The sequence below is a fragment of the Scyliorhinus canicula genome, chromosome 7 (assembly GCF_902713615.1).
Source record: "Scyliorhinus canicula chromosome 7, sScyCan1.1, whole genome shotgun sequence".
In the NCBI taxonomy this organism is placed as follows: Eukaryota; Metazoa; Chordata; class Chondrichthyes; order Carcharhiniformes; family Scyliorhinidae; genus Scyliorhinus; species Scyliorhinus canicula.
Genome location: NC_052152.1, coordinates 20,746,469 through 20,768,373, shown reverse-complemented (window position 1 = coordinate 20,768,373; position 21,905 = coordinate 20,746,469). Strand labels below are relative to the sequence as shown.

Sequence of the window (21,905 nt, the reverse complement as noted above, 5' to 3'; positions counted from 1 at the left end):
GTTTACTAGTCCCCCCCGCCCCCTCCCTCCCTCCCTCCCTCCCAGTCTATCTCTCCCTTTCATGCCTTGGCTACTTTCCCCTGATTCTTGACAACTTTCCCCTGATTCTTGGCTACCCGGCTATTCTTCCTCTTGTTCCTTGGCCATAAACAGGTCCCGGAACATTTGCGTGAATGGCTCCCATGTTCTGTGGAAGCCGTCGTCTGACCCTCGGATGGCGAATTTGATTTTCTCCATTTGGAGAGATTCCGAGAGGTCGGACAGCCAGTCTGCAGCTCTGGGTGGTGCTGCTGACCGCCAGCCAAACAGGATTCTACGGCGGGCAATCAGGGAGGCAAAGGCAAGGGCGTTCGCCCTCCTCCCCAGGAATAGATCTGGCTGGTCCGAGACCCCGAAGACCGCCACTTTCGGGCATGGCTCCACCCTCACCCCCACCACTTTGGACATTGCCTCAAAGAAGGCTGTCCAGTACTCCACAAGTCTGGGGCAAGACCAGAACATGTGGGCGTGGTTTGCCGGGGCTACTTGGCACCGTTCACATCTATCCTCCACCTCCGGGAAGAACCTACTCATACGGGTTCTTGTTAAGTGGGCTCTATGTACCACTTTTAGCTGCGTCAGACTGAGCCTTGCGCACAAGGCGGTGGAGTTGACCCTATGCAGTGCTTCGCTCCAGAGTCCCCACCCTATCTCAATTCCCAGGTCCTCCTCCCATTTCTTTCTTGTCGCGTCCAGTATGGTGCTGGCCCTTTCTATCAGTCGGTCGTACATGTCACTCCAGTTTCCTTTGTCTAGTATGCTTGCGTCCAGTAGTTCTTCCAGTAGTGTCTGTCGTGGCGGTTGTGGGTACGTCCTTGTCTCCTTTCGTAGGACGTTTTTAAGCTGCAGATACCTTAGCTCGTTCCCCCTGGCTAGCTGAAATTTCTCTGTCAGTTCGTCCAGTGTTGCGATCCTGCCGTCCGTGTATAGGTCCCTGACTGTCAGTGTCCCTCTGTCCTGCCCCCACCTTTTGAAGGTGGCGTCAGTCAGTGCTGGTGTGAACCTATGGTTGTTGCAGATGGGAGCTTTGTCCGACATTTTGGTCAGGCCAAATTGCTGCCGCAGTTGGTTCCAGGATTGGAGGGTGGCTATCACCACCGGGCTGCTGGAGTGTTTTTTGGGTGGGGATGGGAGTGCTGCCGTGGCGAGGGCCCGGAGGGAGGTCCCCATGCAGGAGGCCTCCTCCACGCACACCCACTCGGCATCTGGCTGCTTGATCCATCCCCTTATTCACTCGGCCGTCACCGCCCAGCGGTAGAATTGTAGGTTTGGGAGGGCTAGCCCCCCCCCCCCCCCCCCGGATTTTGTTTTTTGTAGGACCTTCTTTGGGATCCTAGCATTCCCCCCCCCCCCCCCCCCCCCAATATGAACACCATGATTAGTTTGTCCAGCGCTTTGAAAAAGGCCTTGGGGATGTAGATCAGAATGGATCTAAACAGGAAGAGGAACCTGGGCAGTACATTCATTTTGATCGTCTGGACTCTCCCCGCGAGGGAGAGTGGGAGTGTGTTTCGCTTTTGCTCATGTTGAGTTTGTAGCCCGAGAAGGCTCCAAACTCTTTCAGGAGCGCAATGATTCCGTCCATGCTGCTCTGTGGGTCTGAAATGTAGAGGAGCAGGTCATCTGCATAGAGTGAGACTCTGTGCTCTCTACCTCCCCTTCAGATCCCCCTCCAACTTTTTGCTGCCCTGAGCGTGATTGGTAGTGGTTCGATCGCTAGAGCGAACAGCAGCGGGGACAGTGGGCACCCTTGTCTGGTGCCCCTGTGCAGTTGGAAGTATTGGCAGTTGGTATTGTTGGTCTGTACGCTCGCCATGGGAGCGTTGTATAGGAGCTTTACCCAGGAGGTGAACCCTGTTCCAAGCCCGAACCACTCCAGTACCTCTTTGAGGTATTTCCATTCAACTCTGTCGAAGGCTTTTTCTGCGTCTAGGGAGACGTTCACCTCTTGTGTTCTCTCGCCGGGTGGGGTCATTATCACGTTCAGCAGGCGCCTGATGTTCGAGGTAAGCTGTCTACCTTTGACGAAGCCCGTCTGGTTCCCTGTGACCACCTCAGGTACACAGTCTTCTAGCCTTTTGGCTAGGATTTTGGCCAGTATTTTGGCGTCTGCGTTCAGCAGTGAGATGGGTCTGTATGACCCACATTCCGTTGGGTCTTTGTCTTTCTTAGGTATCAGCGAGATTGAGGCCTGTGCTAGCGTGGGTGGCAGTGTGCCCCTTGCTAGCGAGTCTGTGAACATCTCCCGCAGGTGCGGGGCCAGCGCTGTCACAAATGTTTTGCAGAAGTCTGCCGGGAATCCGTCTGGTCCCGGCGCCTTCCCCGCCTGCATGGAACTAATGCTGTCCATGATCTCTCCCAGTGCTAGTGGTGCTTCCAAGCCACGTGTTCTGCCCTCTCCCACGACTGGTATGTCCAGTCCATCAAGGAACCGTTTCATCCCAGACTCCCCCCTTGGGGGCTCTGAGGTGTACAGCTCTTGGTAGAAGGCCTTGAAGGTTTTGTTAATCTTTTCTGGTTCTGTTTCTAACGTGCCTCTGGTACCCCTGATTTGTGCAATTTCTCTGGTGGCTGCCTGCTTTCTCAGCTGGTGTGCCAACAGGCGGCTGGCTTTGTCTCCGTGTTTATACAGGGTCCCGCTCGCCTGGCGGAGTTGGTGCACTGCTTTCCTGGTGGAGAGCAGGTCAAAGTTCCTTTGTAGTTCTTTCCTCTCCGCCAGGAGCTCTATGGTCGGGGCCTCGGAGTATTTACATTCTACCTCCAGTATGGAGTCGACCAGCTGCTGCCTACCCACCCTTTCCTCCCTATCTCCTTGCGCTTTGAAAGTGATGATTTCCCCTCTTACTACGGCCTTAGCGCTTCCCAGAACGTGGAGGGTGAGACCTCCCCATTCTGGTTGTTCTCTGTGTACTCTGCTATGACCTGCGCTATCCTTTCGTTGAAGGCCTTGTCAGCTAGTAAGGCACCGTCCAACCTCCATGTGGGGCATTGGGCCCTTCCCGTCTCTAGCCGCACGTCCATGTAGTGTGGAGCCTGATCTGATATCACAATTGCGGAGTATTCCACTTTGTCTATCCCTGGAAGCACCGTTTTCCCCACCACAAAGAAGTCAATTCTGGTGTATACGTTGTGTACTGGGGAGAAGAAGGAGAATTCCTTCTCCTCCGGGTGGGCGAACCTCCAGGGGTCCACCACTCCCATCTGCTCCATAAAGTGACTGAGTTCCCTTGCCATGCTTGAGGTTTTCCCCGTTTTGGGGTTTGATCTGTCTGTCTTTGGATCCTGTACACAGTTGAAGTCCCCCCCCATGATTAGTCGATGCATCGCTATGTCCGGGATTTCCGCCATGGTCTTCTTAATGAAACTCGTGTCGTCCCAGTTGGGTGCGTACACGTTGACTAGTACCACCGGTGCCCCATCCAGGGCCCCGCTGACCATGACGTACCGTTTCCCCCGGGTCCGTAATCGTCTTTGTCGCCTTAAACATCGACCTCTTGCCGATCAATATCGCCACCCCCTTGGCCCTTGTCCCATAGCAGGAATGGTAGGTTTGTCCCACCCAACCCTTTCTTACCCACAGTCAGTCCTGTTCTCTCAGGTGTGTCTCTTGGAGGAAGACCATGTTGGCTCTCATATTTCTTAGGTGGGTGAGGACTCTGGATCTCTTCACTGGGCCATTGAGTCCTCTTACGTTCCAGGTGACTATCCTGGTGGGAGGTTTCTGCCCCCCTGCCCTCCGGGGTTTCCCTTTGTTAGGGGGACGGCCAGGATGGCAGCTGTCGCTGCTCTCCTCATGCGGTCGGGTCTCTGTGCTCCGGGGTTTCCCCATGTCCCGGAGGCACCCGCCATGGCCGTCCACTGTGTGTCTGCCACGCGGGTAGTCCCCTGCACTCTGGGGTCTCCCTTCGCCCAAAGACCGTACTGGGTGGGTGCTCGCAGCGGTTCCTTGTTTCGAGCCCTTGGTTGTGGCACTTTGTAGCCCTGTTCCTTTTCTAGCCTCGTTTGTCCCTCCTTCCCTGTATCCCCCCTCCCCGGTCTCTCACTCCCTGTGTACCCCCCGCCCCTCGTCTCTCCCTTTTCCCTCCTCCCCCGTATACCCCTTCTTTGCCCCTCTATACCCTATTCCTGTACCCGTTTGCTCTCCCAACTCTGATGGGTGGTCCCCCCATCCCCTACCTGGCGCCTTCCCCCCTGTTGGGGGCGCGCTGAGGCCCTGCTTTGTTGCGTGCCCCGTCTGCCTTTGGTGCCCCTTCTCCCTCACTCACCCAGGGTCGAGAGAGAGCGAGAGAGAGAGGGGACTCTTTGTTCTTGCCTCGTGGTGGTCACTGCCGGTTTGGGTGGGGGGGGGGGGGGGGGGGGGGGGGGGTCGGTCCCCGCTGCTCTGTCCCCGCTGCTCTGTCCGGGCCGGCGCTCGTCACACCCTGCGCTCTCCTGGTGGGGGTGGTTTGGTCGTTGGTCGCTCCTCCGTTCCCTCCTCCCTGCATGTTCGGCCCGGGCCGCTGCTGCTCCGCTCCTGGCCTGCGCTCTGGTGCCGTGGGGGTTAGTTTTGTTGCCGCTGCTGCTGCCGCCGGATCCCTCAGCTGCCGAGGCCCCGGTTCCCCTGCCACCAATTTCGCGGGGCTTTGAATTTTTTCCCCCCATCTCCCGTTGCGGAGACCCCCTGAAAAAAAGCCCTGACCTCGTTGACCTGCGGCAGCCCCTTTTTTGCGACTGCTCCGCTCGCCAACCAGAAGTCTCCAAAATGCTGTACTTAATAACCTCCATCAGGTTGAAGGAATTCTGGGGTCTCGTAAAAGAAAATTCTGGAAGATTATTGTTACGAGTTTTCCAGACTGGAGAGCTTACAGCGTATTAGCGGATGAGAGTATGCATATTGATATGAAATTCCATTGTTGTTTAAATATAGGTAGCACCCCATATAAAGTATCCTGATTGCTACCAGTGCTCAATAATTAAAGTTTTCTGTTCACCAATATCACCCACATTAATTTCTCAATTTTCTCTTTTTGAAGTGATAAATTCAATTTCACATTCCTTATTAAATATGTGATGGGCTAGCATTGGTGTTTGGAGTCCTGATTCAAAATGGCAGCTATGGTGAGGAAGAGTAATGGATTTTCATGTTGATAATTCAAACAGTGGTTGTACACCAAGTCAATAAAGTGATGTTGATTTTGGTTGGGGTAGACAACTCAGTGTTAAAACCATGTATTTTCCTTTTCAAGTTCGATTTTCCGGTGTAGGGACCCAAAGAAATTCCTCTGTTTTTCTCCAACATTCCTCTTTGCTGTTCTTTCCCAGTGTTCTCCAATAAATCAGCAACTCAACTGGACTGACTCCATGAGAAGTCACCAGTTTGTGGAAGTTACAGATGGAGAACTCCACTTTTCGGACATGGAAGGGCTGAACTGGTTGCAGCTCCACCGGAGTTACATTTAGCTTTTGAAGACACAGCCCAAAGTAGACGTCTTCCAGCTTCAGGATGGGAATGTGCTTCGAAACAGTGATGATTTTCTCAACCAGGTCGCCTGAGAAAACGTACCCTGTTCCCGAACAAAAAGGCGGTAGGGTGCTCTGAGGATATTCTTCCTTTGACAAGTACCACTTACTGAGTGCATATCTGATAGGTTTCTCATTAGCCTTGACGAACCCCGTGTACAGGTGAGTCCGTGTCCTCTCCGACAGAAGTTCAGTCAGGTAATAAGTATTTACAAACATATCAGAGTCCGTTTTCATCACGAAGCTCACTGATGGGCAGAATTCATGGGTCCATTCAATTCCCATCAGCACCTTCAATGTGAGGTTGTAGTAAGTGTCAGTGAAGTTTTTCTGGATTATATCCTGGTAGTGGAGGCTTTCGTTTAAAATCATGGACTGGTACCTCGCATTATATCCAAGGAGGAAGTAGGCAACTGTTCTTTTCCCATCCGTGCGTTGATCTTTGCCCCAGGTCTGCCGAATGGCATTGCGCTCTTTCCATTGAGGATGTGAGACAGTCACCAGGTAGACAAGGAAGGGAGGGTCGTCACCACAGTCAGACTGCGGGATGATGAGAAATTCACCCTTTTCTTTTGATATCGATCTTTCATTTGTGCTGAAGAACAGGTAATTAACATTTAACATGTCCAGGTGATAGTTGCCCAGGAAAAATATAAAAGTTAAAGAGAGCACGCAAAGCACAACCACTCCTTTGTTTTTGATCATCTGTAAAGAGAAAGACACAAACTGATTAGTCCAAACCAATACGAGGACAAGTTGCCACAAAAAAACTCCAATTCATTTTTTACTGTCAAACCAGAAGAATACACTGTATGTTAATTTGTACACATTTCCCAAATTCCATACTTAATAATAATCTTTACTACTGTCACGAGTGTGGTGATATGCATCACAGTAAATACACAAGGGGATAATGTAAATACATGTAGACTAGCTAGACACTAGAGGGAGCACCAGAGACATGACACACAGACACTCAACCAATAGATCAGTTAGACAGGACATGACCAATGGGCGTTCACGATACACACTGAGGTGACACCACCACAGGAGGGCAATACACCAACCCATATATAAAGGACACAACACACATGATCTTCCTCTTTTCAGTGGAGACAGTCAGTGAGTAGAGACACAGGGTTGATTCAACATCACACCCACCACGTGGATTATAGCAGACGGGTTAGTCAGTCTGGGTAGCTATAGAAGGATTAACAGTGGTGTCGAACCTAAGTAGGAGAATTGTAAATAGTTTAATAAACGTGTTGAAGTTATCTCCACGTCTGAACCTCCCTTTGTCAGAGTGCACATCAAGGAAGCCGCTTATGCTACGCCAAGAGCATAACAAGACAACGCAATGAAGTTACTGTGAAAATCCCCTAATCGCCACACTCTGGCGCCTATTCAGGTACACTGAGGGAGAATTCAGAATGTCCAATTCACCTGACAAGCACGGCTTGCCTTATCAGTAGCATCAGTCACAAAAGCACAATGGTTAAGATGTTTAGATTGTCAGGTGGGTAAATTCACTGCACCATATATATGTTTGGGATTTTTGGCTAAGCGAAGAAAAATTTAATGAAAAAATCCTTCTGATTTCAGTCTTCAACGGGAGACTCCTTTTAAACTGTGTCTGCAGTTCTGGGGTGGGATTCTCCGCTTTGCCGGCGGCCGGGGGTTTCCTGACGGCATTGGGCTGCCCCTCAATGGGAATCCCCTATGACCGGCCGGCGTAACGGAGAATCCCGCCGGCGGATCGGGGCAGAAAAGTGGCGCGGCGGGGCGGAGAATCCAGCACAAGTCAGGAGTGCCACTTGCCAGGATGAGTGAAACTCCATCAACACCCAAGATGTTCAACACCATCCAGGACAAAGCAGCACACTTGATTGCTGCTCCTTCCACAAACATCAAACCCTCCACCACCAACGAACAGTAGCAGCCGTGTGTACCCTCTACAAGATATACTGCAGGAACTCACCAAGGTTCCTTCGACAGCACCTCCCAAACCAACGATCATGGCCAGCTAGGACAAGAGCAGCAGAAGGGCATAGGATGGGCAATAAATGCTGGCTGAGCCAGTGATGCCCACGTCCCATAAATGATTAAAAGTCAAACAATTTGAGCCTGTCAACCTGCAAATCCTTCTGACACACCGATAATTGGCAGTGAGACTGGGAGATGCTCCTGGTCAGCCATTCTTGATGTGGAGTGGTGCCCCTCAAGCAATAAGCCTCTGGCGACAGACTAATGACAAGTCCCAGGAATTATTAGCTATGGAAGCAGGAGAAAATCTGCCTTAGCGCACCACTGGATGCGGGATGAGAATTGGAAAAAAGTGATGCAAAATGCTAAGCAAATGTACAGTATAATTGGGGTCATTCCAAACTAACCTTTCTGACAGGATGGGTGAGAGGATAATGAGACCAAATTTGGGCAGATGGAAAATCACCCATGCACCTGATCCCATCAAATTTCCAACATAGAACATCGAATATAGAATTTACAGTGCAGAAGGAGGCCATTCGGCCCATTGAGTCTGCACCGACCCTTGGAAAGAGCACCCCACCTAAGCCCACACCTCCACCCTATCCCCGTAACCCAGTAACTCCTCCTAACCTTTTTTGGACACTAAGGGCAATTTATCATGGCCAATCCACCTAACCTGCACATCTTTGGACTGTGGGAGGAAACCGGAGCACCCAGAGGAAACCCACGCAGACATGGGTGTAATGATATGTAAAGTGACATGAAACGAAGGGGTTAATCAGAACACCCGGCTCTGGCCCGACCACTAGAGGGCACTACACAACTCATTATAAAACCAGGCACACACTAGACCCTCCCTCTCACTCCTGGCAGGGACTGTAGGATTAGCACCAGAATAGTTTAGATCTCAGGCTGGGTCACCACATGTGGCCTAGATCCCAGTTGTACAGTTAGTCATTATCACTGAGTTACTAGAATTAGACCAGCAGTGTGTCAAACTCATTTATCTAGTTGTTGTTACTGAATAAATCCTTTCAACTTATTTCAAGGACTGGAATGTCTTTCAATGTCGTCGATGGACAGTTGCAACTTTTGTTAATCAAACAGCATAACATAACAAGGGGGAGAACGTGCAGACTCTGCACAGACAGTGACCCAAGCTGGGAATCGAACATGGGACCCTGGAGCTGTGAAGCCACAGTGCTACCCACTGTGCTACCTTGCCGCCTCCTGCACTTTCATTGAGGATTGTTAGATGGAAAGAAAAATGGGAATGTCAACCAATGTGCACAAATCGCTGTATTCAATGTTTATGTACAATGAAATTGATTTACTGATTGTTCGTTCCTTTAGTATTGAAGACATGCCAGAAAATGTTTTAGCAGCAACACGATATTCTAAAACTGTAACAGTAATGCCTGTTATAGGTAAGATTTTGTTTCTTTTGCATTTCTCATTGCTTGGTCCCAAATCCATACGCCATGGTGACATAACGTGCAACATACTTTCATTCACCCAGTGGCTCAGGTGGCAAATGCATACCATAGTGCAACAGTGTGCTTTTCAAAATGGGAATTCCTAAATGACTTGCTACAATAGTGAATTTAATTTCTTGGCCGGGATTCTCCCCTACCCGGCGGGGCGGGGTGTCCCGCCGTATTGGAGTGGCGTCAACCACTCCGGCGTCGTGCCTCCCCAAAGGTGCGGAATTCTCCGCACCTTTAGAGGCCAAGCCCTCACGTTGAGGGGCTAGGCCCGCGTCGGAGTGGATGCCGCTCCGCCGACCGGCACGAATGGCCTTTGGCGCCCCGCCAGCTGGGGCCGAAAGGCCATGGTGAAGGCCATGGCAGGGCGCAAGAAAAAGAGATCCCCACGAGACAGGCCTGCCCGCCGATCGGTGGGCCCCGATCGCGGGCCAGGCCACCGTGGGGGCACCCCCCGGGGTCAGATCGCCCCGCGCGCCACTCCAGGACCCCGGAGCCCGCCTGCGCCGCCAATCCCGCCGTCACCAGAGGTGTTTTGATTCCCGCCGGCGGGAGAGGCCTGTTAGCGGCGCGACTTCGGCCCATTGTGGGCCGGAGAATTGCCCTGGGAGGCCCGCCGCCCGGAGCGGGGGGCCTGGCATGGCGCGATTCCTGCCCCCGCCGATTCCCGGGTGGCAGAGAATTCGGGCCACGGCAGGGGCGCGATTGACGCCAGCCCCGGGCGATTCTCCGACCCCCCGGCCCCACATGTTTCAGTAAACCGAACAATTCAAACATGAATAGTAAACCAGATTTTGGATTTATTTCCATTCATCTATTTTCATTTACTTCTCTGTTTCACTTTACACAAGTTTTCAATGAAATCCTGACAGTATGATTTATATTTAATGAATCATGTAATATGATAAAAGCCTAAAAGCCTAAGCAAGTAAACTAGAATACATGGTAATCTTACTGACGAATCACAAAACAGATAGACTAGGTTAAAATTGCCCCAGTTATTCTACCCATGTCTAACGGATGGAATGCAGAAGGATTATTCTGGAACAAGTTAAATAAGATGACCTGTCAAAGTCAGCTCTTTGCTTTGCATCTTTATGTGAACACAAGATTGGGAAGAATTAAACTCAGCAATTGTAATCAAACCAATCGTTTTGCACGTTTCCGCTGATTTGTGGAATAAAACTGGATCACTTGAACCAAATCTTCCTCATTGAATGTGAATCGACTTCACCTTCAGAGGTTTGAGAGAAGCATGAACAAGGTATATAGAACATAGAACAGTACAGCACAGTACAGGCCCTTCGGCTCACAATGTTGTGCCGACCATTTATCCTAATCTAAGATCAAAGTAACTTTACTTTTTGTGAGGGCCACCAAGAATCCAGCACGGTTGAAGGATTGAAAGAAATAACATTTATTTACAATAACATGTATGTACAACAGCAGCAGCAACTCCCTTGCTGCTCACTCCTCTCTAGCTGGTCCCAAACTGGCCAGCTTTATTTATGCAGGGACCTGCTAATGATTTCTCCGCCCCCCTCATTGGAGAGGCTCATACTCCCAAAGGATTGTGGGATTGCCGTTAGTCCCCAGCCAGTGGTAAGCAGGCAGGTTATAACATTACTGCTCTCCATGTGCCTGTCCAAGAGTCGCTTTAATGTGCCTAATGAGTCTGACTCCACCACCTCTGCTGGTAATGCATTCAACGCACCCACAACTATCTGCGTAAAAAACCTACCCCTGACATCTCCCCTACACCTTCCTCCAATCACCTTAAATCTAATTCCCAATGCAAGGGAATACTACACCCCTCGGTTATGCTATTGTACAAGCAGATAAAAGAACAGTCTCATTGTTATGAACCCCTCAGGGGTCAAACCTTACACTGTATACGATTCCCCTCCTACAACTTGGAGTACAAACTCCCCAGGTGACTGGAGGGAGGGGGTGGGGGCAGCCTCATGCCTAATTGGGAGGAACCTCACAGGATATTAACAGGTGAGAGTCCCTTTAAGAAATGTGTGTTTTATCAAATGGCCGCAGTGATGTCATTGTGTGGGTGGAGCTGGAATGTGATTCTGCTTTTTACTTTCGTTTTGAGCTGGAAGTTCTTTTTGGCTCTGTGTTTTAGTTTCGCTTTCAGTTGGAGAGCTGCATTCAAACCAAGCAGATGTATACTGGTCTCTCTCTGTCTGTTCAACAAGGTGTTTAGATCACTTGATAATTTAGTCACAAATCAAGCAACTTGAACATGAAAAAGAATGAAAGCAGCTTGAATACGAAATGAGAGAAAAGGAGAGAGAAAAAAGGAAAAAGGAAGAATAGCCCTGGCAGAACAACAAGAAAGAGAAAGGGAGGCACAGATCAGGGAAAAGGAGAAAGAGATAGTGATGAATAAGCAAAGGAAAGAGAGGAAAGGGAAAAAGAGAGAGAGTTTAAACATCAGAAAATGGCCATGAAACATGACAGTCAGTTAAAATTAGCGAATGTAAAGGGAAATGTATGGTCTGAGGAGAGTGATGAGGATAATGAGCTTGAGCGTCATAGTCAAAGGCTTGGTGGGGATCTTTTTAAATATGTCCAAGCATTGCCATGTTTGATGAGAAGGAGGTAGAAGCCTTTTTCATTTCATTTGAGAAGGTAGCTAAACAAATAAAATGGCCACAGGGCATGTGGGTATTACTGATTCAAACAAATCTGGTAGGTAGGGCTAGTGACGTGTTTGCATCACTATCAGAGGAGGTAGCTGGGGCGTATGAAGAGGTGAAAAAATCCATCTTGGTTGCATATGAACTCGTGTCTGAAGCCTACAGACAAAGGTTTAAAAATTGAAGGAAAGAATTTGGTCAAACATACATGGAGTTTGAAAGGATCAAACAGAGTAATTTTGAGAGGTGGATAAGGGCTTTTAAAATAGACCAAACGTATGAAGCTCTCAGAGAAATTATACTTTTGGAAGAGTTTAAAAATTCAATTCCTGATGTAGTGAGAACTCACGTGGAAGAGCAGAGGGTTAAAACTGCGAGGTTAGCAGCAGAAATGGCAGATGATTATGAATTCGTTCATAAATCAAAGCTTGGTTTCCAACATCAGTTTCAGCCTGTGAGGGATAGAAACTGGGGAAAAGAGAAATACTCAAGTGGTAAAAGTAAAGGAGATCTGATGGGAGATAATAAGGAGAGTGTACCTCAGATTAAAAAGGAAATCCAGGAGGGTGGAAGAGAAATGACAAGTTTCAAATTTTTTCACTAATAAACTAGGCCATGTAAAGTCACGGTGTTGGCGGTTGAAGAAAAGCACTGGGAAGGCTGATGTGATATACAGGAGAAGTCAGTGGGGTTAGTTAAAGTGGTAAAGGAAAGCCCAAGTGAAGCAAAGGAGGTGCAAAATATTGCACAATCTGATCAAGAGGCGATTGACAAGAAGGTGCCAAACCTCTTAATTTACTGGTGTGGGTAAAGTTTACTCATGTGTATCAGACGGTGCAGGTAAAGAAATTACAATTTTAAGAGATACGGGAACTAGTCAATCTTTGATGGTAAGAGATGATTTCAGTTTAGGAGGATTATTGCCAGAAAAGGTAGTAATATGTGGATTTCAGGGTGAGAAGATTAGTGTTCCAGTATATAAGATAGGGTTGGAAAGTCCAGTGAAGTCCAAAGATGTGCAGGTTATGTGGATTGGCCATGATAAATTGCCCTTAGTGTCCAAAATTTCCCTTAGTGTTGGGTGGGGTTACTGGGTTATGGGGATAGGGTGGAGGTGTTAACCTTGGGTGGGTTGCTCTTTCCAGGAGCTGGTGCAGATTTGATGGGCCGAATGGCCTCCTTCTGCACTGTAAATTCTATGAAAATTCTATGAAGAGTAGTGAAGTGGTAGTAGGAGTAATAGAGAAACTATCTTGTCCAGGAATACAGTTTATCTTGGGTAATGATATAGCTGGATCGCAGGTGGGAGTGATCACCTGTGGTTGATAAGCGAGTGGAAAATCAGACAACTGAAGTGTTGAAGGACGAATATCCTATGATTTTTCCAGATTGTGTAGTAACAAGGTCGCAAAGTCACAGGTTAAGACAAGAGGAGAAATCAAAGTGTGAAGATAAAGTTGAAGTTCAATTTTCAGAAACAAATTTTGATCAGATGGTTGGAAAAGAAAAAGAACAGGTGGAGGATAAGGCGGATATTTTTAGTTCAGGAAAACGGCGGAGTTACAACAGAAAGAATTAGAAATAAAACAGATCTATCAGATAGCATACACGGAGGAGGAATCTGAGTGTATACCAGAATGTTATTACCGTAAAAGTGATATCTTGATGAGAAAATGGAGAACTTTACATATGCAGGTGGATGAAAAGTGGGCAGAGGTTCATCAAGTGGTATTGCCGGTAGGGTATAGAAAGGAGGTGTTGCGAGTTGCACATGAGGTACCAGTGGGGGTCATTTGGGAGTAAGGAAAACTCAAGCTAAAATACAAAAACATTTTTATTGGTCTGGACTACATAAAGATGTAGTTACATTTTGTCGATCATGTCACACATGTCAAGTGATAGGGAAACCTCAAGCAGTGATAAAACTAGTGCTCTTAATACCTATTCCAGCATTTGAGGAACCTTTTACAAGGGTCTTAATTGATTGTGTAGGACCACTTCCTAAAACAAAAAGTGGGAATCAATATCTTTTGACTATAATGGATGTATCTACTAGGCTTCCAGAGGCCATTCTAGTACGCAATATTACAGCCAGAAAGATTGTGGAGGAGTTACTTAAATTCTTTACTTGATATGGACTACCCACAGAAATACAATCGGATCAAGGATCAAATTTTACCTCAAGGTTATTCAAAGAAGTTATGGATAGCTTAGGAATAAAACAATTTAAATCAAGGTGGCATCAAACATTAAAGAAAATGTTGAGGGCTTATTGTCAAGATTATACAGAGGATTGGGATAAAGGAATTCCATTTGTACTGTTTGCAATTAGGGATGCACCTAATGAGTCAACCAAATTCAATCCTTTTGAACTAAATTTTGCGCATGAGGTAAGAGGACCACTTAAATTGATTAAGGAAAAATTGATGAGTGAGCAGTCGGAACATTACATTATTGGATAACGTATCAAACCTACTGTCTTTGTTAAAAAGTGTTTTGGCTTATGGATGTTGTTAGGAAAGTTGCTAAGGGCTACCTATAGAGTACTGTATCTTTTTGGGTGGTTATCAGTGCTGGTAAGATGTTTACTGTGGGTTTATAAAATGTTAACTGGATTCATAGAATAAACATTGGGTGCAATTCTCTGAACCCTCGCCGGGCTGGAGAATCGCCGGGGCGCCGTGTGAATCGCGCCATGCCGCCCCGAGGCCGGGCGCCATTCTCCCGCCCGTGAAAAAACCACCAGCTCCCTATCCATAAGGCGGATCGCCCATACACTGCCTTCGAAGCAGGTGGCCTCCTTTACCACATCCTCAGGTTTCCCTTTGGTGTCACCAACGGGGTCTCGGTTTTCCAACGGGAAATGGACCAAATGGTTGACCGGTACGGACTGCGGGCCACCTTCCCGTACCTGGATAGCTTCACCATCTGCGGCCTCGATAAGCAGGGCCATGACGCCAATCTTGCCAAATTTCTCCACACTGCCACTCTCCTCAACCAAACTTATAACAAGGAAAAATGCGTGTTGAGCACGACCCGTTTAGCCATTCTCAGCTATGTGGTCCAGAACGGAGTTCTGGGCCCCGATCCCGACCGCATGCACCCCCCTCATGGAACTCCCCCTCCCCCACTGCCCAAGGCCTCAAACGATGCCTGGGGTTCTTTTCTTACTAAACCCAGTGGGTCCCAAACTATGCGGACAAGGTGCGTCCACTCATTCAATCCACTCTGTTTCCCCTGACGGCCGAGGCTCACCAGACTTTCAACCGTATCAAGGCTGACATCGCCAAGGCCTCGATGCACGCGATCGATGAGACGTTGCCGTTTCAAGTCGAGAGTGACGCATCAGACGTCGCTCTAGCCACCACACTCAACCAGGCAGGCAGGCCCGTGGCATTCTTTTCACGAACACTTCACGCCTCCGAAATTTAGCACTCCTCTGTCGAAAAAGAGGCCCAAACCATCGTTGAAGCTGTGCGGCATTGGAGGCATTACCTGGCCGGCAGGAGATTCACTCTCCTCATTGACCAACGGTCGGTAGCCTTCATGTTTAACAACACACAGCGGGGCAAGATCAAAAACGATAAAATCTTGAGGTGGAGGATCGAGCTCTCCACCTACAACTACAAGATTCTGTATCGCCCCGGTAATCTCAACGAGCCTGCCGATGCCCTATCCCGAGGTACAAGTGCCAGCGCACAGGTGGACCGACTCCAGAATCTGCACAACAATCTTTGTCACCCGGGAGTCACACATTTGTACCACTTCATCAAGGCTTGCAATCTGCCCTACTCCGTCGAGGAAGTCAGGACAATCACAAGAGACTGCCAGGTCTGTGCGGAGTGCAAACCGCACTTCTACCAGCCAGACCACGCGCGCCTGGCAAAGGCCTCCCGCCCCTTTGAACGCCTCAGCGTGGACTTCAAAGGGCCCCTCCCCTCCACCGGCCGTAACACGTATATTCTCAGTGTGGTCGATGAATACTCCAGATTCCCCTTCGCCATCCCATTCCCCGATATGACGTCTGCAACCGTCATCAAAGCCATCAACACCATCTTCGCTCTGTTCGGCTTCCCCGCCTATGTCCACAGAGACAGGGGATCCTCATTCATGAGCCATGAGCTGCGTCAGTTCCTGCTCAACAAGGGTATCGCCTCGAACAGGACGACCAGCTTTAACCCCCGGGGAAATGGGCAGGTGGAGAGGGAGGATGGGGCGGTTTGGAGGGCAGTCCAGCTGGCTCCATGGTCAAGAAATCTCCGGCTTCCCGTTGGCAGGAAGTCCTCCCTGACGCACTGCACTCCATTCGGTCGCTCCTATGCACTGCGACTCATGACACACCCCATGAACTTCTCTTTGCCTTCCCCAGGAAGTCCACCTCCGGGATGTCGCTCCCGACTTGGCTCGCAGCTCCAGGACCCGTACTCCTCCGTAAGCACGTATGAATCCATAAGGCGGACCCGTTGGTTGAAAGGGTACAGCTACTCCACGCCAACCCACAGTACACCTACGTAGAGTACCCCGACGGCCGCCATGATACTGTCTCCCTCAGGGACCTGGCACCAGCTGGTTCCACACACACATACACCCCTCTGGGCTGGCGCCTCCCTCCCCTTCCCCGGCGCACCCAACCGCAACTCCTGCCCCAGGACAATCTGTCCTCCCCTGCCCATGCCCGAGGATGACGAGGATTTTTGCACGCTCCCGGAGTCACCGAGGACCGGACCGACACCGGAATCGCCGCCACTGCTGTGGCGCTCCCAGCGGCAGATCAAGGCTCCGGACCGACTAAACTTGTAACTTGATCGGGACTCTTGAAACATCATCTTTCTGTATAATTCTCCTCTACCCCGCTGGACTCAATTATTTTCTCTCTGTATTTTAAATCATGTACATGTTTGTAGTTCTCTACCACCCCCGCCCCCCGCCGGACTCAATTTTAACAGGGGGTGAATGTGGTAGTCACCACTGATGTATATATTGTATGTAGAGGATGTCAATGTAGGTGCTTTATGGTAAGGCCCTGTACTACAGGTACGGGGGTAGTTCCCTGCCTGCTGGCTCCGCCCAGTAGGCGGAGTATAAATATGTGTGCTCCTTGTACAGCAGCCATTTCGCCAGCTGCTGTAGGAGGCCACACATCTTAGTGTGTTAAAGCCTCGATTGTATCCAACTCTCATCTTTGTGCAATTGATCGTGCATCAACCAGCACACATGGGACAGACATACATGACACCACAACACAGGAAACCAACACAGAGGGGCTTGGACCGGGCAGAGTTTGTAAGGAACATTAAGGAGGGCTTCTTAAAACAATATGTAGATAGTCCAACTAGGGAAGCAGCTGCACTGGACCTGGTATTGGGGGAATTAACCCGGCCAGGTGGTAGAAGCTTCGGTAGGGGAGCAATTAGGAAAAAGTGACCACAATTCAGTATGTTTTAAAGTGCTGGTGGACAAGGATAAGAGTGGCCTGAGGGTGAATGTGCTAAATTGGGGGAAGGCTAATTATAACAATATCAGGAACTGAAGAACCTAGATTGGGGGCGGATGTTTGAGGGTAAATCAATATCTGACACATGGGAGGCTTTCAAATGTCAGTTGAAAGGAATTCAGGACCGACATGTTCCTGTGAGGAAGAAGGATAAATATGGCAAATTTTGGGAACCTTGGATAATGAGAGATATTGTAGGCCTCGTCAAAAAGGAAAAGGAGGCATTTGTCAGGGCTAGAAGGCTGGGACCAGACAAAGCCTGTGTGGAATATAAGGAAAGAAGGAAGGAACTTAAGCAAGGAGTCAGGAGGGCTAGAAGGGGTCACAAAAAGTAATTGACAAATAAGGTTAAGGAAAATCCCAAGGCTTTTTACACGTACAGAAGGTAGCCAGGGAAAGGGTTGGCCCACTGAAGAATAGGCAAGGGAATCGGTGTGTGGAGCCAGAGGAAATGGGTGAGGTGCTAAATCAATACTTTGCATCAGTGTTCACCAAAGAGAAGGAATTGGTGGATATTGAGTCTGGAGAAGGGTGTGTAGATAGCCTGGGTCACATTGAGATCCAAAAAGGCGAAGTGTTGGGTGTCTTGAAAAATATTAAGATGGATAAGTGTGCAGGGCCTGATGGGATCTACCCCAGAATACTGAAGGAGGCAAGAGAGGAAACTCCTGAGGCCTTGACAGAAATATTTGGATCCTCACTGTCTTCAGGTGATGTCCCGGAGGACTGGAGAATAGCCAATGTTGTTCCTTTGTTTAAGAAGGGTAGCAAGGATAAGCCAGGGAACTACAGCCCGGTGAGCCTTACAGCAGTGGTAGGGAAATTACTGGAGAGAATTCTTCAAGACAGGATCTACTCCCATTTGGAAGCAAGTGGACGTATTAGCGAAAGGCAGCAAGGTGTTTTGTGAAGGGAAGGTCGTGTCTCACTAACTTGATAAAAGTTTTTCGAGGAGGTTACAAAGATGATTGATGCAGGTAGGGCATATTGATGGTGTCAATATGGACTTCAGTGAGGCCTTTGACAAGGTCCCTCATCGCAGACTGTACAAACGATGAAGTCACACGGGATCAGAGGTGAGCTGGCAAGATAGATACAGAACTGGATAGGTCATAGAAGGCAGAGAGTAGCAATGGAAGGGTGCTTTTGTAATTAGAGGGTTGTGATTAGTGGTGTCCGCAGGGATCAGTGCTGGGACCTTTGCTGTTCGTAGTATGTATAAATGATTTGGAGGAAATGTAACTGGTCTGATTAGTAAGTTTGCACAAAGGTTGGTGGAATTGCGGATAGCGATGAGGACTGTCAGAGGATACAGCAGGATTTAGACCGTTTGGAGACTTGGGCGGAGAGATGGCAGATGGAGTTTAATCCAGACAAATGTGAGGTAATGCATTTTGGAAGGTCTAATGCAAGTGGGGAATATACAGTGAATGGTAGAACCCTCAAAAGTATTGAAAGTCAGAGAGATCTAGGTGTACAGGACACCCCTGGTCATACAATGGGCATCATTTACTTCAAGGTTACTGGCAAGTACCTTTATGCGAAAGGGCAAAGGAGATTTCAGCTTTTGTGACTCCAGATGGTATATACCAATTCAAAGTTATGCCATTTGGCATGAAAAACGCTCCAGTCACATTTCAACGGTTAACAAACGAAGTTGTTTCCGGATTACCCAATTGTGCGGTATACATTGACGATCTGGTAATTTTCAGCCAGACATGGAAAGAACATTTAAAACATCTGACAGAGTTATTCGATCGACTTCAGGAGGTGGGTTTGGTGGTAAACCTAGCCAAAAGTGAATTTGGAAAAAACCCAAGTCACTTTCCTTGGCCATTCAATCGGACAGGGTCGAATGGTCCAATGGGATTTGAAATCAAAACTTATTGGGGAGTTTCCGATACCTTCGACACGACGGGAAATAATGCGATTTCTTGGCATGAGTGGATTCTACCGGACATTTGTGCCAAATATTAGCAGTGTGGTTGCTCCACTGACGGACTTGCTAAAGAAGCGTAACAAATGTAAATGGACAGCGGAGTGTCAACAGGCATTTGACACTGAAAGCTGTGATAATCAAAACTTCTGTGTTGGAGAATTACAAGGGACTCTGATTGATCAGATTGAAATGAAAGATCAGATTGAACTAAAGTATCTGACTTTAAAGAGAAATGCCGAGGCGTAGAGAAATGGATGGATCGTGAGGAGACCTTTTTGTCCAAAGAGACTGTCAATTAAGAAGGATTCCAGTTGGAGGAAGAGGAACTAAAATGGACTATGTTATTATTAAATGTTTGTGTGTTTTGTTTTGTTAAAAAAAAACGTATATTCACAGTCCATATTTCTTAAAGGAAAGTGAAAAGGTGAAAAATGAAACCATCTTGAAGTTGATGGGTTTTTTTTTCTTGGGGGGAGGTGTCATGTGTGAGTACCTTTAAGAAATTTGTGTTTATGAGATAGCTGTAGTGGGTCCCTTTAAGAAATGTGTGTTTCTCAAATGGCAGCAGTGATGTCAGAGTGTGGGTGGAGCTGGGCTGTATTCTGTCTTTCACTTTCATTTTGAGCTTAAAAGCTGCTTTGTGGCTCTGTTTTAGTTTCGTTTTAGATTTGGAGAAGCTGCAGTCATAGCAAGATGTGTATGAATCTCTGCAAGCTAAAGAATGTCCATTTGGTGATTTCAAAGTGGTAACTGCTCTCAGTAAAGAATTTAAACCTGCTGTCCTTCTGTAAAAAGGGTTTTTGTCTTATGGATGTTAAAAGGAAAGATTAAGGGCTACTTATAGAGTACTGTATTGTTTGGGGGGTGTATTTGAATTGATGGTTGCTAAGATGTTCACTGTATGTTTCTAAAGTGTTAACTGGGTTCAGAGAATAAACATTGTTTTTGGTTAAATACTTTAGATCTCTGTTGCATCACACCTGTAAAGTGGGCCCTTGTGTTCCCCATAACCAAAATCTATTTGAAGTTGTGGGTCAGGTGAACTCCATGATACAGTTTGGGGTTCTCTGAACCCTGGATCATAACGCACCCTAACTAGGCTCACTCCCCCACCTTATCCCTATAACCTCACCTAACCTTTGAACACTAAGTTTGCAATTTAGCATAGCCAATCCATCTAACCTGCACATCTTTGGACTGTGGGAGGAAACTGGAGCACCCGGACGAAACCAACGCCGACAGGGGGAGAATGTGCAAACTCCACACCAACCGTCACCCAGGTCAGAATTGAGCTTCGGTCCCTGGCACTGTGTGGCAGCAGTGCTAACTACTGTGTCGCCCATATTCATGTGCACTCATATTGCATTTATATTGTGGCTTAAACATAAAAAAACTTCCCACTATGCACTACAAAAACAGGTAATAAAGCTTTGATTCCAAATTTTTAATCGCCTCTTTTAAAGTTGATCAATGTACTGGATTTAATGAACAGTTCATTGTTCTGTTTCAATGCACTATAAGCATTGATTTCCATGTGATCTTGAACTGAAAATGCTCTTAACCACTTGCAGATTTGTCTTACACTTTCGGCTTCCCAGAAATAATATTGCTCAAGTCCACTAGTTAATTCTGAATATAGTGAAATGTGTATCGGAATATAAGGATTCCCACTATTTCTTCCGTATATCAAGTAGCAGAAAGTATTTAAATATTAAGTTGAGCCCACAGAGGCATAAACTTCGCATAATGTGAAAGATGTGTATTATACAGGACAAACAACATTTAAAAATACACTTACAATTAGATAATTAGAATCCACTTGAGCTCTTTACGTTTTTCAGTCTTCTTACAATGGCGAGTAACAAAATAGTTACGTCGGGCGTTCCATTTGAAACAGGTCAGCCTGCTGTTCAATGCAGTTCTGTTAGTCTGAACACTTGGGAAGTTGAAACCAGAATTGAATAACGCAGAGAGATCCGCTTGTTTGAAACGTTCGATTCCTTTGAAGGTCAACACAACACTATACTTGCACTTGGAAGAGATAATTTATGTATGACGCAGACTAATCCTCAATTCAGTATAAGAACTTGTGGTTATTTAACTTGCGTACCTGCAGCCAAAGGATTGCAACATTACTGGATGATCCAGTACTGGAGCTGCTTCCTCATACACACCTGGGGCGGGATTCTCCGACCCCCCGCCGGGTCGAAGAATCGACGGGGGCCGGCGTCAATCCCGCCCCCGCTGTGTCCCGAAGTCTCCGCCACCAGAGATTCGGCGGGAGCGGGAATCGCGCCGCACCGGTCGGCGCCCCCCCCCGGCGATTCTCCGGCCCGCGATGGGCCGAAGTCCCGCAGCTGTCAAGCCTCTCTCGCCGGCGTGGATCAAACCACCTCCCTTATTGGCGGGAGCAGGCGGTGCGGGCGGGCTCCAGGGTCCTGGGGCGCCGTGGGATGATCTGGTCCCGGGGGGTGCCCCCACGTGGCCTGGCCCGCGATTGGGGCCCACCGATCGGCGGGCAGGCCTGTGCCGTGGGGGCACTCTTTTCCTTCCGCCACCATCACAGCCTTCACCATGGCGGAGGCGGAAGTGACCCCCTCCCCAGCGCATGCGCGAGGATGACATCAGCAGCCGCTGACGCTCTGGCGCATGTGCAGACTTCTGCCGGCCTGCGAAGTCCCTTTGGCCATGGCTGGAGTGGCGCCAAAGGCCTTCCACGCCATCCGGTGGAGCGCCAACCACTCCGCCGCTCCTCAATGTTAGGGCTTTGCCCCTAAAGGTGCGGAGACTTCCCCACCTTTGGGGCGGCCCGA

At 48.4% G+C, this 21,905-nt stretch overlaps 1 protein-coding gene across 1 annotated transcript in view; it reads right to left on the bottom strand.

Annotated features, from left to right (window-relative positions):
- Positions 1 to 4,454: 4,454 nt before the first annotated feature.
- The window catches only part of LOC119968588 (beta-1,3-galactosyltransferase 5-like), a 91,723-nt gene continuing 74,272 nt past the window's right edge, over positions 4,455 to 21,905 (bottom strand). The window contains exon 3 of the mRNA XM_038801216.1: positions 4,455 to 6,243. Within this exon, the coding sequence (XP_038657144.1) occupies positions 5,260 to 6,243 (984 nt within the window). The 3' untranslated portion in view covers positions 4,455 to 5,259. The remainder of the gene's footprint in view (positions 6,244 to 21,905) is intronic.